This window comes from Amblyomma mixtum, chromosome 10, assembly GCF_055824585.1.
Source record: "Amblyomma mixtum isolate Tamu chromosome 10, ASM5582458v1, whole genome shotgun sequence".
Classification (NCBI taxonomy): Eukaryota; Metazoa; Arthropoda; class Arachnida; order Ixodida; family Ixodidae; genus Amblyomma; species Amblyomma mixtum.
In genome coordinates, this window is record NC_143021.1 from 164,264,289 (window position 1) to 164,278,202 (window position 13,914).

The 13,914-nt window shown below is 44.3% G+C and overlaps 1 protein-coding gene across 1 annotated transcript; it reads right to left on the minus strand.

The window, feature by feature from the left end:
* Nucleotides 1-6,411: 6,411 nt before the first annotated feature.
* Nucleotides 6,412-9,673, minus strand: LOC149327599 (uncharacterized). Its single transcript, XM_089564923.1, has 4 exons — nucleotides 8,566-9,673; nucleotides 7,819-7,879; nucleotides 7,590-7,755; nucleotides 6,412-6,619 (listed from the first exon to the last, which is right to left on the minus strand). Exons 1-4 carry the CDS (start codon nucleotides 8,647-8,649, stop codon nucleotides 6,412-6,414), a joined length of 519 nt encoding a protein of 172 aa, XP_089421049.1. The 5' UTR covers nucleotides 8,650-9,673.
* Between the last annotated feature and the right edge of the window lie 4,241 nt (nucleotides 9,674-13,914).

Sequence of the window (13,914 nt, forward strand, 5' to 3'; positions counted from 1 at the left end):
TTTCGAAAACATCAATCAGCCTGTCTTCCCGACTGGCAGCGCGTTCCTGAAGAGCCAGCTGGCGTTCCTTGAGTATTCTGTCTTTCGCTCGTTCCTGCTCCGTGGCACAACGTAGCTGCCGTTGCTCCTGAAGCAGCTGCTGCAGGATCGCTGTTTGTGCTGCCAGCCCCTTTGTTGTAGCTGGCCGCTGCCTCCTAGGTGGATTCGGCGAGTTCGCCGCCTCTGAGGGACCAGACGTGACACAGCCTGGAACTGAAGATGTTGCTGTCATAGCAGTGGTAGCAGATGATGCCCCTGAGAAGGGCTCAGGGGCACCATCTGCTACCACTTCTGTGACAGCAACATCTTCAGTTTCAGGCTGTGTCACGTCTGGTTCCTTAGACCCCCTTTCACTCCCATCCAGCATGCTGGAGAAAATCTGAAAGGATACATATGTTCTGCGTTAAAGTAGCAGGGATGATTCTACATGCAGTTGCAGGGTACTGTAGTTTGAAAAAATTTAAGACAATGCAAAGTGCGGCATAATGGGATTTTTTCAGTACTGCATGCTGTTCCCTATTGCTTCAAGTATGTGCTGCATTCAGTAAAATCGATCTCATAAACCATTTTGTGCACTTACTGTAAACAAAAACAGTCTCCATGACTGCACACCTGTTCAGCGGTTTCATTCTCATTGCAGCTTGATTCTTCCATCAAGCTGCAATCATTAACTGGTAGGGAGCCCAGGAACCGGTGCAGGTCCCAGTAGTAGTGCCAGGTGATGCCCCCAGACCCAGTCGTCTTCCCACGACTGAGAAATCTGCAAAAACAAATGCATAAGGTGTGATCAACACTGCTTGACCTCATGGCCTTTACTGTAAATAAAGTATTTCAAAAATATGAAAATGTCGCAAGGTAATGCATGGCCTGTCCTTCAATGACTATTAATGTCTGAAATGGGCATGGTGCAACGTAATGAGCAAACAAGGGAATTAAGGAACATTTGCATGAGACAAACATGAGCACCGAGTGTCCAAAAGTTCCTCGCGGCGAGCAAGTTACAAAGGCGTATACAGGTGTATAATTTGACACACGTTCACCTTAAATGAGTTGTGCGTAAATAGCAGGCCTGAAGCACTTGTATTTGCAGCTCTCACTGGACACTGTATCAATTCAAAGCCGCAATCGATGTTGAATATGCCCGAGAGTGAATATGAGCATAGCAGAATACAGAAAATAACTGACAATAGTCTTTAGTTTGCACTTGCAGCGTGCTAGGTGTCATTACGGAAAATATTTCGGCGCAACGACGACAACACAAGAAAAGGACAGCAGATGTGGGAGTGTTGCATGCGTTGTCGCCGTTGTGCCGCAGTATTTTTTTCAGTCATGCACCAACTTGCCCCACAGGCCGTCATTGTACGGCATCATTGAGCACGCGGACAAGCTGGCTCAAAACCACACAAAGCGTACACGGAAGCGATGCAAATGCCAATTTACGAGAGCGCCCCAAACATATAACTCACCTATATTTATTGCCCATGTTTTCAATTTTTTTTTCACTTCCTTGGTGCCCTTCACGATGCCGGCTGCTTGCAGCTTTTCCGTGATGGCTGCATAAACTTTTGCATTGCGCTTCGTGCGCCGGAGGTCGCCCAGGCTATCCTCCCATAGCCTTATCAAGGCGTACGTCTCGGATTCGGACCAAGACGCCCGCTTTCTTCTGGTATCAGCCGCTGCGCAGAACTCCATGTTGCACACACACACACACACACTGCACTAACAAAGAACCTCCTTGGATTGCAAACACTGCAGTGTTGCACCGTCACAAGGGTCCCTAGAAATGTCACACCGAAACGGTTGCATGTGGTTGCTACGGTCGCCATGCTAGCCGCCATAGCCATACAGCTGCGGCTGCCTAAAATTTATAGCAGCTGAAAACAAGAATGTCGGAATATGTGCAGTATATATTTTTAATGGCAACGGAAATAAGTTTACATGAACAAGAGGGCAAAAAAATTAGCTACGTTCAATAAAACGCCATTTTTATTGCCGACGTTTTATTCTAATTTCGAAACGCTGCTACCGAGGCTATACACTTCGCCCCTCGGGAAAAGTGAAGTGAGTTCCCCAAACTCACTTCTTGCCGAGTGCGTTCAGCAGCGAGTGTCATTGAAGTTCATCGTGTGACACGATGCGAATGACACTACAGGCGAGTGTCACTCGTTGAAAGTGTCACTAAACTTGCTCGTCTGACAGGGGTATAACTCGGCTCGCCCAGAACGTAGCAACTCCTCCCCCTTTTAGGAGGGCACCACATAAACTGAACAAGTTCTTCGCTGTTGTGCCAACAGCTGTGAAGAGCTCTCCCACAGTCGCAAGTAGACAATAACGAAGTTCGTGAGTGCAACACGCACCGCTGCTCCGTATAACAGTCATGACGACCAGTTCGGCGCTGTTAGAACTAGAAATCTAACAAATTTGTATGCCGGTCCTGAGGTCGGAGAAAGAAAGAGCATTAAACGACAGGTTAAAAACGCGGAATTTAAAAATTGGATTAATTCAATGGAAAAGAAACATAGTGCAGAACTACATCGATACTGGAAAAGGCAGATCAGGAAAGAATTTTTCTATGATAACTCAAGAGGCAGTGCCCTACTTTTTGAAGCTAGGTCAGGATGTCTTAGAACGCGCAGCTACAAAAAGAAATTTAACGAAGATGTTGACACATGTGCAGTGTGTGGTAGATCTGTGGAAACAATTGAACACCTCATAATCAAATGTGATGGTATCCATCCGGATGTCGATGCAGGCACAGTCACTCTTTCGGAGGCCCTAGAGTTTTATTTATTTATTTATTTATTTAACAATACTGTCAACCCTCGTGTGAGGGTCCTTACAGAGAGGGTATAAAAATTTCATAGAAAAACAGCACTATTCACAAGCATTGAATACATCAGCATGACACGGTACATCATTCAGTCAAGCATCAAATGGTACTTTCAAGCAGGTGGTTATCCAGAGATCGTTCGAATGCATGCACATCACTCTGTTTCACAACACTCATTGGCAAATCATTCCACATTTCAACTGCATGATAAATATTAAAGATAAATATCATGTAAATAAATATGCAGTGGAAGTTAGCAAAAAGCGATTGGAGGATTGGTGCCTGAAAAGCAGAGATGTGACATAAGCTTAGAAGTGTAGGAATCCGTTGGTAAACAAGATGGCGAATCTTAATGCGAATTGACAACACATTTGAAAAAAAAAAAGAAAAGCTGAGCATGGTGGCAATTGCCACCACCCCGTTTCAAGGGGGCGCTCATATCCATCCATCCGTCCATCCATCCATCTGCTGCTTCCTGGCTGCCGTGGTCGTCGCTAGGCCTATAGACCAGAATCCAGAGCCGCTCCTGTGCGCGGCCATTTCCCCCCGACTGGTGCGCCGCGGTGCGGGCGTTTCTTTGGGGGTTGCGGCAGCTCTGCGGCCGCGCCTGCAAATAGCCGCGCTTCGGGCGCTAAAAAAACATTGTGGAGCATACTTCCGCAGCGTGGCTGTGTTGCAAGAAGTATTCACGTTATCAAAGGGAGCACATTGATGCGTTTTAATGACATTTAGTTTCATATTCACGTGAATTGTGCTGACGCTTACAACGCGCTCGTGCTTATATCGCTACCGTCTTGGTGCTCCACTGCAAAAAAAAAAAACTTTTTGTTCTATATCAAGTATTAGGTATGCGGCCAGCATTCAGGTCCAATTCCCATGCACTCTTAATCCTTCGGACATAAATTATCACCCACAAACAGGGCTTTCTTTTCGCATGCGTGGTGCGCCAGTTTATCAACAAATTACCGCTCTGAGCTTAACTGAGTCGCAGCGCCAACAGAAAACAAAATTTGTCATGGTTTATGGAACCTGGTGCATAAAAACGTACTTTTGCTCAAATTATCAAAGCTTGAATAGATATTAGCAGCGAATCCAGCTTTCATGAATTCTGAAATCCGAAGTCAGACCAATTCTAGAGTATGCTAATGTTGTTTGGTTTCCTTTCACTAACAAGCTCACTAAACAAATAGAAGCAGTGCAGAGGAAGGCGGTCAGATGTATATTTAATAGACACAGGTTGACAGACTCACCAACAGAACTAATCAAACACGCAGGACTACTAACCCTTCAAAACAGAGCAAAACTAGCGCGCCTTAAAACCATGTACCAACTCGTACACAATCAATTAAAAGTCGCCACTTCAAGATACATATCACAATCACAAACGCGACAAACACGTAATAAACACATACACACTCTAAACGAGTTTTCATTCCGTACTGACACTTTCAAATATTCCTACTTCCCTCGTGCTATACGCGAATGGAACACCTTGAACACATCCATTGTTAGTAGTCCATCATTGAATTCCTTTAGCACACGTGTGGAAAATCAACTACTTATATCTTAGTATTTATTGAGTTCATATATGTCATTACCAAGTTATTCCTTCCGTTTGTGTTTTCACTTGTGGTATTATTGTCCGCCAAAATCATGTCACATGCTCCTCACTCTGGTTTATTTGTTATTCGTATCTTCTAATGTATAATCTCGTGTTATATTTTTTATGTACTTTGATTAATTACCATTGCTATTTTTTTGTGTGTGCCTCTGTACTTTGAATGCCCTCCCTGTTACGATCCCTGATGAGATTGACAGTATCGAATAAATAAAATAAATAAATAAATAAAATATTATTCGGTAGCTCTCGCCGCGTGTGACAGCGTTGCGTAGGCGTTTGGCTAAGTGTGAATGAATGTATTAAAATCGTGCATATTTTCTTATGATTAAGGTAGATAGCAAAAGCAGAAAGACACTACGGTAAACCCTTTACCCCCCCACCCCCCTGATCCCTACGACATGCGTGCGGAAAGAGCAACTGAAATCGGTAGCGGTCCTGCTTACAATCCTGTGCATGAAATGTGTTTAATGGGAACTAGAGCAAGCTCAGCGCAAGGAGGTGATCGAAAACACGCGCTCCGTCGGGACAACCTGAAATCAGCTCGCCTATCCAGTTACTACACCATTTAGTCAAATCAATAAATCCACATTCCTGTGCCTAAAATTATCATAGATGATAGCGCACGTAAAAGACGGCAACAAACGACACGCCAGCGCAGAAATGTGCTTAGTAGTGCCGGTTTCCAGTCCGTACGCTACCTGGTCGACTACTCCACGGGAAAAATCTTTGCTGTTTGCAATACTGTTCCAGAATTTCCCTGAGCTGCGCCGCCGCACCAGCGGCTCGGTGGAGCAGCGTCGCCGCTTCGGTGCCAGCGTTTAGAATCCTGAGCCAGCAGAATATCATCATTGAAAAACGTAGCGCGAAAAACGAGACACGGAAAAGGTGAAGACAGGACACGAGCGCTAATTGACAGCCGAGCGCGCATTTAGGTGCAGAACAGATGAATGTTTAACATTTTCGAGTTTAATGCATTCAGGGGCACTAAGGTCATGGTAAGCCATCTCAACAAAGTGACACCGGAACATCAAGGTGACACCTAGCATATCTTTTGAAGGTCGTTCTCATCAGCAATGTGCACCATTGGCGAGTTTTCAGTTTTATTTGCATATATCCCGCCATTGAATGTCCATACGGCTTTCCACTGGAATTCAAGCTTGTTTTGATGGCCCTGCCCAAAAGACGTTTTAGAGTGGGGCACAGATGCTCGTTAATGTATATGGACTCCTTGCTGTCTATACCGGCATCTACGTTAGTTAGTCTGAGCTTCCTTGCTGTCTTCAAAACCTAGTCACGTTTCGCTCTGGACTTAAATTTGACAATGATGTTAGCTCCAGTGGAATTCCGTACAGGCACACGATGGCGGGCTTCAATGTCAGTTTCACTGATTGGTTCCTTAATTGCATTGCCAATCTGAGATATGATGTCCGTGACGTTTTCTTCCTCGTGTTTTTCAACACCTTTAATCTCAAGGTTGCAGGTTCTGGAGTATTGTTCGAGATGTACAAGTTGTTTCTCAAGCTCCTTGTTCTTTTTTTCCAGCGTTTCACATTTTACCTGAAGTTCACCGTTTTCATCTCTCAGCTTAGCATTCTTTGCAATCTCTGCGTCTAGCCTTTTTTTAGGTCATCAATGTCAGCCTGCGAGTTTTCAAGGCTGGCGATTATGCTTCTTTGTTCGTTGCAAATTTCACGAACATCGGTCCGCATCTCTCTTTCAAATGCTTCACGGGATGCTTTCATTTCTTGTCGTAATTCCTCTTTAAATTTGGAAAATTCAGACTTGAATTCTTTCAACATCTCTCGTACAGGTCAAACAAAAAAAAAAACCAAAAATTGGCAGCAGCGACGACGTAAGTGCAAGTAAGATGCTACAAGTAATAACGTTTGCTACCAATCTGCAGCAAGGAAAACGGATGGGCTTAGGCGCAGTCCGCTGCTGGTCGTCGCTGCTGCCAAGTGAGGACTGTATCCGGGCTCAGCGCTGTTTTATACTCTTCTTTCGTGACGTAGAAGTCGATCGCTGCTGCAGATAGCAAAGTCCACCGACGAGCAGGCTTCCAGAGATAGCCGGGCTTGACTGGCCACGTGGTAGTCACGAAGCGGTTTCGGGCTTGGGCGAACTCGCAGCTGCGTGGGCGGAAATCTGCAGCAAGGAAAACGGATGGGCTTAGGCGCAGTCCGCTGCTGGTCGTCGCTGCTGCCAAGTGAGCAGCTATATATATAAGCCAGAATGTCCGAATCGTAGCTATAGCATACCCTCCAAATAACGTCAGAACCACGTCAGCTGCCAGAGCTCAAGAACAAAGAAGCTCCAGAAGCTGTAGTGAAGATAACATCAAACCATCACAAAGTTTGTCTCACACTTACATGAACACAAGTCCTCATACTTACAAATAGCGAAAGAATGCTGACAATTTCTGCGAAGTACCATCTATGACTTATCAAATCCATCAAATCTGCATGGTGACACGTTCAAATCTATCCGTAAACAATGGATGGTTACATGGCGACAAAAGGGTTACTGGCACTGCATGCACATGTTCACTCTTCAGCAAAATCTCTCCCCCAGGTCCTGTGCTGCCCTGGCTAAATATCTACGACCCCTATGAGCAAGCAGTGTGTATAACTTCCACCAAAATGGCCATACACTGCTACAAAATCTCAGATGCAATATAGTACCACCCTCTCCAAACCTTTCATATTAATAACTGGGCACCATGCAAATCAGGTAGTACAGCCATAATCTGTAAAAAAGTGGTTGAAGATCAACTCCAGAAAAAATAGTTTTATCTGCCTTTCCTTTCTACAGATTTCTTTAGAGCGCTATTTTACCAGCTGCAGTAACAAGCGGCAGCAGCAGCAGCAGCAAAATTTCATTCCATAGCTGATTAGTTCTCTGGGTTCAGCAAAATTTTTCTTACTTTTTGAAGATTGCTTTTGCACTTTGTCAGCATTTTCATAAAAAGGTGCTAGGATAAAGTGGTGTATACCTGTAACTATGATCAGCACTGCGTATGCGAGAAGTGCTAAACCAAAACCTTTCTAGTTTTGGTTCTGGATTATCACAACTCAGTTAACAAGTGAGATAAGTACTTACCGCTGTGTGAACTCTAAGCAGAGGCTTGTTTCCTTGGGGTACCCAACAGTGAAAGCGAAGTGTGCCAGAAACATCAGCTTGAAAGCCTGGCACGGGTTGGTTGCGTGCATCACTGGCAGGTTGTCGATGGATACAGTGAAGTTCTTCGCAGTAAGGAAAGTGCGTCCTTCACAAAAGAAGTTTTAAATCAGGAATACTCGGTCGAGTGCGGCACCACAGAGAATTATACGTTTTGCAATGATGAAAGGAGAACATGGCACGTCCCCGATGTCATCATCACTGGCAGATTCCTGGTGTAGGAGAGAGTTAAATGCGTATAAAAATTGTCTACTAAAGTAGCACCATGTGAAAGCTGCAACTTTAAACCAGTTACAAATAAGCATGTAGCGAAGCATAAGTATAAATAAGGCATTTCTGCGCTCAGACTCTTAATTTTCCCAACAATGCGTGGTGAAATGCTTTCGATTGTAAACAAATAAGTGTCAACCACATATTAAAGCCCTAAAAGTCCACACAGGCATTTCCATGTGTTGGATTGTGCACAAAACATAAACAATGCATTATTTTAGTCAAATGCAGCTCAAGAACAAAGTGTAAATGCCTTTCAAGAGCAAAAGAAGCCCTCCATCAAGTACTGTCAAGGGACTGTCCTAGCACTTCAGTTAATCCGGCTAACCGGTAGTGAATAACCTTGCACCTGCCACCCCCCTCAAATGTCACAGGGGATTAACCACGTCATTGACAGGCTAGTCTGTAAGGCCATTACCGCTACATTTTTAGTTGTACCTGCTTTAGATAATGTTGGGTTATCTAATCGTATTAGATGATGCTACCTTTAGATAATAACAGTAATGTAGAAAATAGATATTGCAATATAGTATTGCATGTGGGGCTGGAAACGCCAAACTAACACTTGAGCTATGAGGGATGCCATAGCGGACAGCTCCGGATTTGATCCATTTCTTAGAATGCTTACCTCGACTACAGTGCAGAATAGCTCCCGGTCTTCATCGAAGATGGCAAGTAGGAGGAGGGGAGTGGCTTCATACTCTACAGTCATTGATTTCTTTTCAGTTCTGGCTTTTTCAATCTCCTCTAGGCATGCCCTCACGGTTGGCTTCTTTATTAAACTGTGAGCATACCTAAAAACCTGTCGCCCAACAGTCTTCACATGATAATCAAATGTTTGTGAGGCATTGAACCCTAGCAATACACTGACATGTGAAAACAAGTATGTTTCTTTGAAGAGGAAAGGCCAGTTTTCCTTTTCACAATCAGCACACTTCTGCTGCCATTGATCATCTTCCTCTGTGATGGATATGTATCGTCCATTAGCTGGGCGACCCGAGAACTGTTTGGTGAAGCCAGCGTGAATTCGGCTTGCAGCTCTTCTTTTTTTTTTTTCTTTTGAGTTTCAGTCGTTTCCGTCAAAGGAAGGTCAGGCTGCCAGGCTACGCAGCCATAAGAGTCCTTTTGCAGTTGCGGCTTTTTTGTGGTCAACTCTTCATCTTCTGAGACACACCGCTTTGTCCTCTGAGAACTGCGCCTTCTTTTGTTATTAATGCAATTCTCCAGATTCCATAGAAGAGTTTCCAGTCCTGTTGCTATGACAATACCATTCAGGGTGTCCTCAAAAGTTCTTGGAAATTTGATGACAGTTTCACTCGCAATGGCTCGCAGCTCTTTGCGCCCGGGCTTCTGGTAGCAGGTGAGCACCCTGTCACTTATTATCCTCACCATTTCATTCAGATCGCTTTTCAGTGGGCGCCTGCCCTCTTGACAAGCTTTTATGAGTCCGGGAGAAAATGCATCCCATGGAATATCAAAAGATTGGCACAACAAGCTCGTAGATGCTTCACTTCCTTGTGGAATATTTACTTGCTCGGCTGGGGAAGAAGCTGTCTGGAATTTTCAATTAGAATGCGTCTGGTGACTGCGTTCAGGAAGATTAGGTCAGCCTACACAACATACATAAGCTGCTCAAGTGACCGAACGCCCCAGTCGAGCAGTTTCTGTACAATATGTTGTACCACTTCATTGTCCAGGTGCGGTAGCCAGTTGGAAATATATTGCTGCAAGCCCATTCCACCTGTCAAAAGCAAGAAATCAAGGAAAATCCAATATAGCATGATTCAACACAACAGGGTACTTGTTGCGGGCAAGTTTGTACTGCACTAATGGAGTCCAGTAGAAGAGGCTTTCAAGCTTCATGCATTTGAAAGGACCGTCACTGCTGACAATGTTGTAGAACTTCATAGCAGGCTCATATCTTGTGTGGACAGTCCTTAATAAGAAAAAGTGGTTGTCATTGTTGGCAAAAATAAGCTGATTTCCCCCAAAACAGGAGCCCCGTCCACCCGCCTCATAACGACAAGCATATCTTTTTTTCAAAGCAGGCCGTGCATAGTAGCTTGACATGCTGATAATATATTTCCTTGGTCAGCGACCACCTCCCGTACATCCTTTTGTATTTATGGTGTGCAAAGCTCACTCGAGAATGAGGAAGCATTGACTAAGCCATCAATACCTTCTCCCGTGTTCTTATATGCCTGGTAAAGCTGATGGCGCTCAGAAAGCGTGTGTGTCAGGTTCCTGAAATTTTGGCAATTCCTTGCACACTTGCGGAAGTAGCCGTGCTTGGTTTCACATCTCATTGTCCACATCAGTGGATCAAACTGCATAATCAGAAAGGGGTAATGAAGCAGGTACTGATGCTTAGGTTTCATGGCAGCCTCAGGGAAGAGATTTTCTCTGCCTGCCATGTAGTTCTCTATAATGTCTTGCAGCCTCATAACCATGGGGAGTGTGACGGCATGTGCAGTAATAAGCTGGACAATCTCAGAAAGCAAAAGAACTTGTTACCAGATTTCATTTTCAGTTGACTGAATTGAACCAAGCAGTAACAACGGAAGAAAGCGCAACATGTTCCAGTTTTGAACAGCATGGCCTCCTAGCGTTTTTTTTAGGCGAACTTCACATGGTCGGAGCACTGGTTGACATTTCATGTATTTTTAGGTTTCTCAAGGAAGCCAACGTTTTAAACAAACTCTAAGTATTTTTAAAAAGCTTCACCTCTAACAAAAGCTCTAACCTTGTGTTTGGCGCATCATAGCCTCAGTTGCTTTCGCGCCATTAAAATCAATATAACCAACTAATTCACACGGTCGGTCAGCCAAATCACCATGTTTAAAATGAAAACAACTTATGCGCTGATTTAGGTCTTGTAGAGGGATCCACTTGGTCTGTTACAATATGCTGAATATACAAAGTGAGGTCAAATGAAACAATGCCCTCGAATAAATCATGTGCGAAACAAGGAGGAAGACCTGGAGAACACACATGGAAGTATTTCAATTGATTGAATAAGGAATTGATTTTCACTCCTTTCTCTATACTTGAGCCACTGGCTTGTAGGGATAATATAGCACTATTGTAATTGGCTGGTGTTCTGATTTCTGAAACACCTGACAGAGCATTAGGAGAAAAATGGTCAGCTCTTTCAGCCACGCAAAACCTACAGATGTGACTTGCAGAGCTAAAATTTTCCACAAAGCCCCCAATTCCGTGGCTTCCAAGGTTATCTCCAAGGGTGGCAACCAAAGTGCCAAACAAACGCATTCCTCTGGAAGTTGTAAAGTGGCCAGCTTCCTGTTTCTTCAAATCATCGAGCAAGGGTGCGAACACGTTGGCTTGCCCGAAATGTGCAAAATCATTTTCATTGCAGAGCAAGCACAGTTTGAGAGAATGAGTTGCGTATCTCTTCTATGGATAGAGATTACCAAGAATTAAATAAACAGCTAGAAGTTTGTGTTTTTTTTGCAGAACCAGTTGGATTCACGACCTCAAATGCGTTTGAAAGAGTATAAGCTTCAGGATGCTCCTTGTAAAGTAGAATAGATTTGAACATGTTTCCATCAGTAAAATCTTTCAGGACACCAGAAGTCTCAGGCAGCATACTATCACACTGTGCAATCACCTCTTCATTCTCCAGCATGGCTTCAAGTGTACTTAGTATTGGTACATAATAGAACGTGGCATTCTTGTTCTTTTTGTTTTTCCCCAATAATTCAACAGGCGATACATACAGAAACTGTTTTTTGAAGAAAGAGGAACGGCTATGTTCTGTCCTGAACACACCATCTGGTGCTCGATGCAGTGCCAAAACATAATCGCCTTCAAATATTTCATCTTTCAGTTTATCTATTTCATCACTGCCAACAGCCTTTTCCTTGAGCTTTTCTTTGAGACAAAATAATTCAAAATAAATTAGTTCAAAATAATTCTTTACTGCAGAATATTAGACGGTAAGTTTTCTCTAAGTTCTTTTATTGAACTTCTCGACTGATTCACCACAAATTTGTTGGGAAGTTCACAGGTGATGCCGAATGAAGCACGACAGATTTTGAAAAGACATACATAGCCACTGGTGGAGCTTGTCAAAACTTCATTAACATATGTCCTGCCTACCACAGAGTTTTATACCCGTGTACAAATGACATTTGAGTCGGCATTCGGCCTTGACAGACTCCCGCGATGCTTCACTAGAATTTCGAAACGCATTCAAGAAATTCAGGGGGCACTTTGGCTCCCTAAAGTGCTGCAAGGAGAGAGCGTTTCCTGGCGCACTGTTTGTTTTTTTTTTCATATTTTATTTTTCCATCTTTATTTTTGTTCCTTTTTATTTTTATTGTTTTTTGTATTTTTATTTTTCGTTCATATTTTCATTTCATTTTTATTTTTGTTTCTTTTCTTATTTTTTTATTATTCCTTTTGTTTTATTTATGAAACCCATGCATTCAATAGATGCGCCTTTATTCATGCTCAAACCCTGAGCCTTCGTGGCGGAGTGGTACCGTCTCCGCTTCAAATGCCAAAGGGCCTGGTTCGATTCCCAGCCTCGACGCAGTTACTTTTTTAGTGACGCCGAAACGCGGACAAATCTGCCGACATGGCTGCCGACGAAGTATTGAGGCATTAAAGGCTTTCGCTTTAAAAGCTTCAGCATTCACTCGCCGTTTTACTCGCCGTGCTGCTGCCGTCGAGTTCCGCTTCTGTTCGTTCGCTCGTTTTCAGCGCGTACGACGCGGACGTCGGTGGTCGGAAGACCGGCGCTAGCACACCGGTCAGTCCCGTAGACCGACGACACCAGCACGACCAGCGACCTCACATCATTGTAGTGCGTTTCCGAAAGCAACAAATCAGGCCACCGAACGGTCACCCGACCTGTCCTCAGCAGATCCGCGGCTCAGCAAAACCCACGCTGAGGTTATGGCCCGAGTAGCTGCGCTTGTCTCTACTTTATCAGTATTAGAAAGAAGAGAAGCAAGCGATTACATTTCATATGTGCACACCTCAACACTCACCAACACTCACCAGGATTGCCAAATTATGTAATTTTAAACAATGGCGGCGAGCCGATGTGACCCAAATACCACCGAGCAATACTTCAGGCGGCCGGCAATAGTCGCCGGGGACACTCGAGGGCAATAAATTAGGCCGTCCAAATTAATGCGAACGGTCAATGAACATACTTCAAGATAAATTGATTTAAAATCAAGTGTTGGCCACATCGGCGAAAGCAGAGACAACAAGCGAGAAACACCGGTACTAGCGATGTCAACAACAGCTGGCTATCGTGTGTTTCCCAGGGCGATCACATCGGCGCTTCCTAAAGAATTATCGCATTGCGTAAACAAGCAAGGGTGCAACTAATGCCAAAGATATAAGATTATTTAACATAAGTAGAGCGCAGCTTGCGTTTTATCTCAAGCAAGCGAGCAAGCTGTTTGTAAATGGCTGTTTGTACAAAGGTGCGCAGTCGTCGTGATCGGCGCATTGCTGCGGAAAGTTCGCGCTCGCGTAGTGAATGCTGCACTGTTATCTCGAGGCGCCAATTTAGCGAGTACACGAAGTATTTGCTAAAGAAGCTTCAGAAAAACGCAAGCAGCAGATATTCAACAGCCACAGAGGCCAAGCAGACGCGCGGCACGGTGGTGGGCGGGCGGATGTTTGGATGGTTGTATCGGGCGGTGGCTTGCGCCTACTAACCTAGGAATCCACACACCCCTCACCCTTGTTTAAGTTTTTTTGGCATTTTAATCTGTGTAATTTGGCCATTTTTCATAAAGATACTCCTTCCTTGACCTCTTCCACGGGCTGGCTGAAGCAGTGGCGATTGCCGTTGGAGGATCCGGACTGAGCTAGCGTGTCGAAGGCGCTCAAAAATCTCGAATGTCGACTCGAATGACATCAGTGCCGTTGAAAAACTTCCCTGTGGCAGCGCAAGTTCGGCATTTGAAACGCCCGTGTAGAAACTTTTAGGACT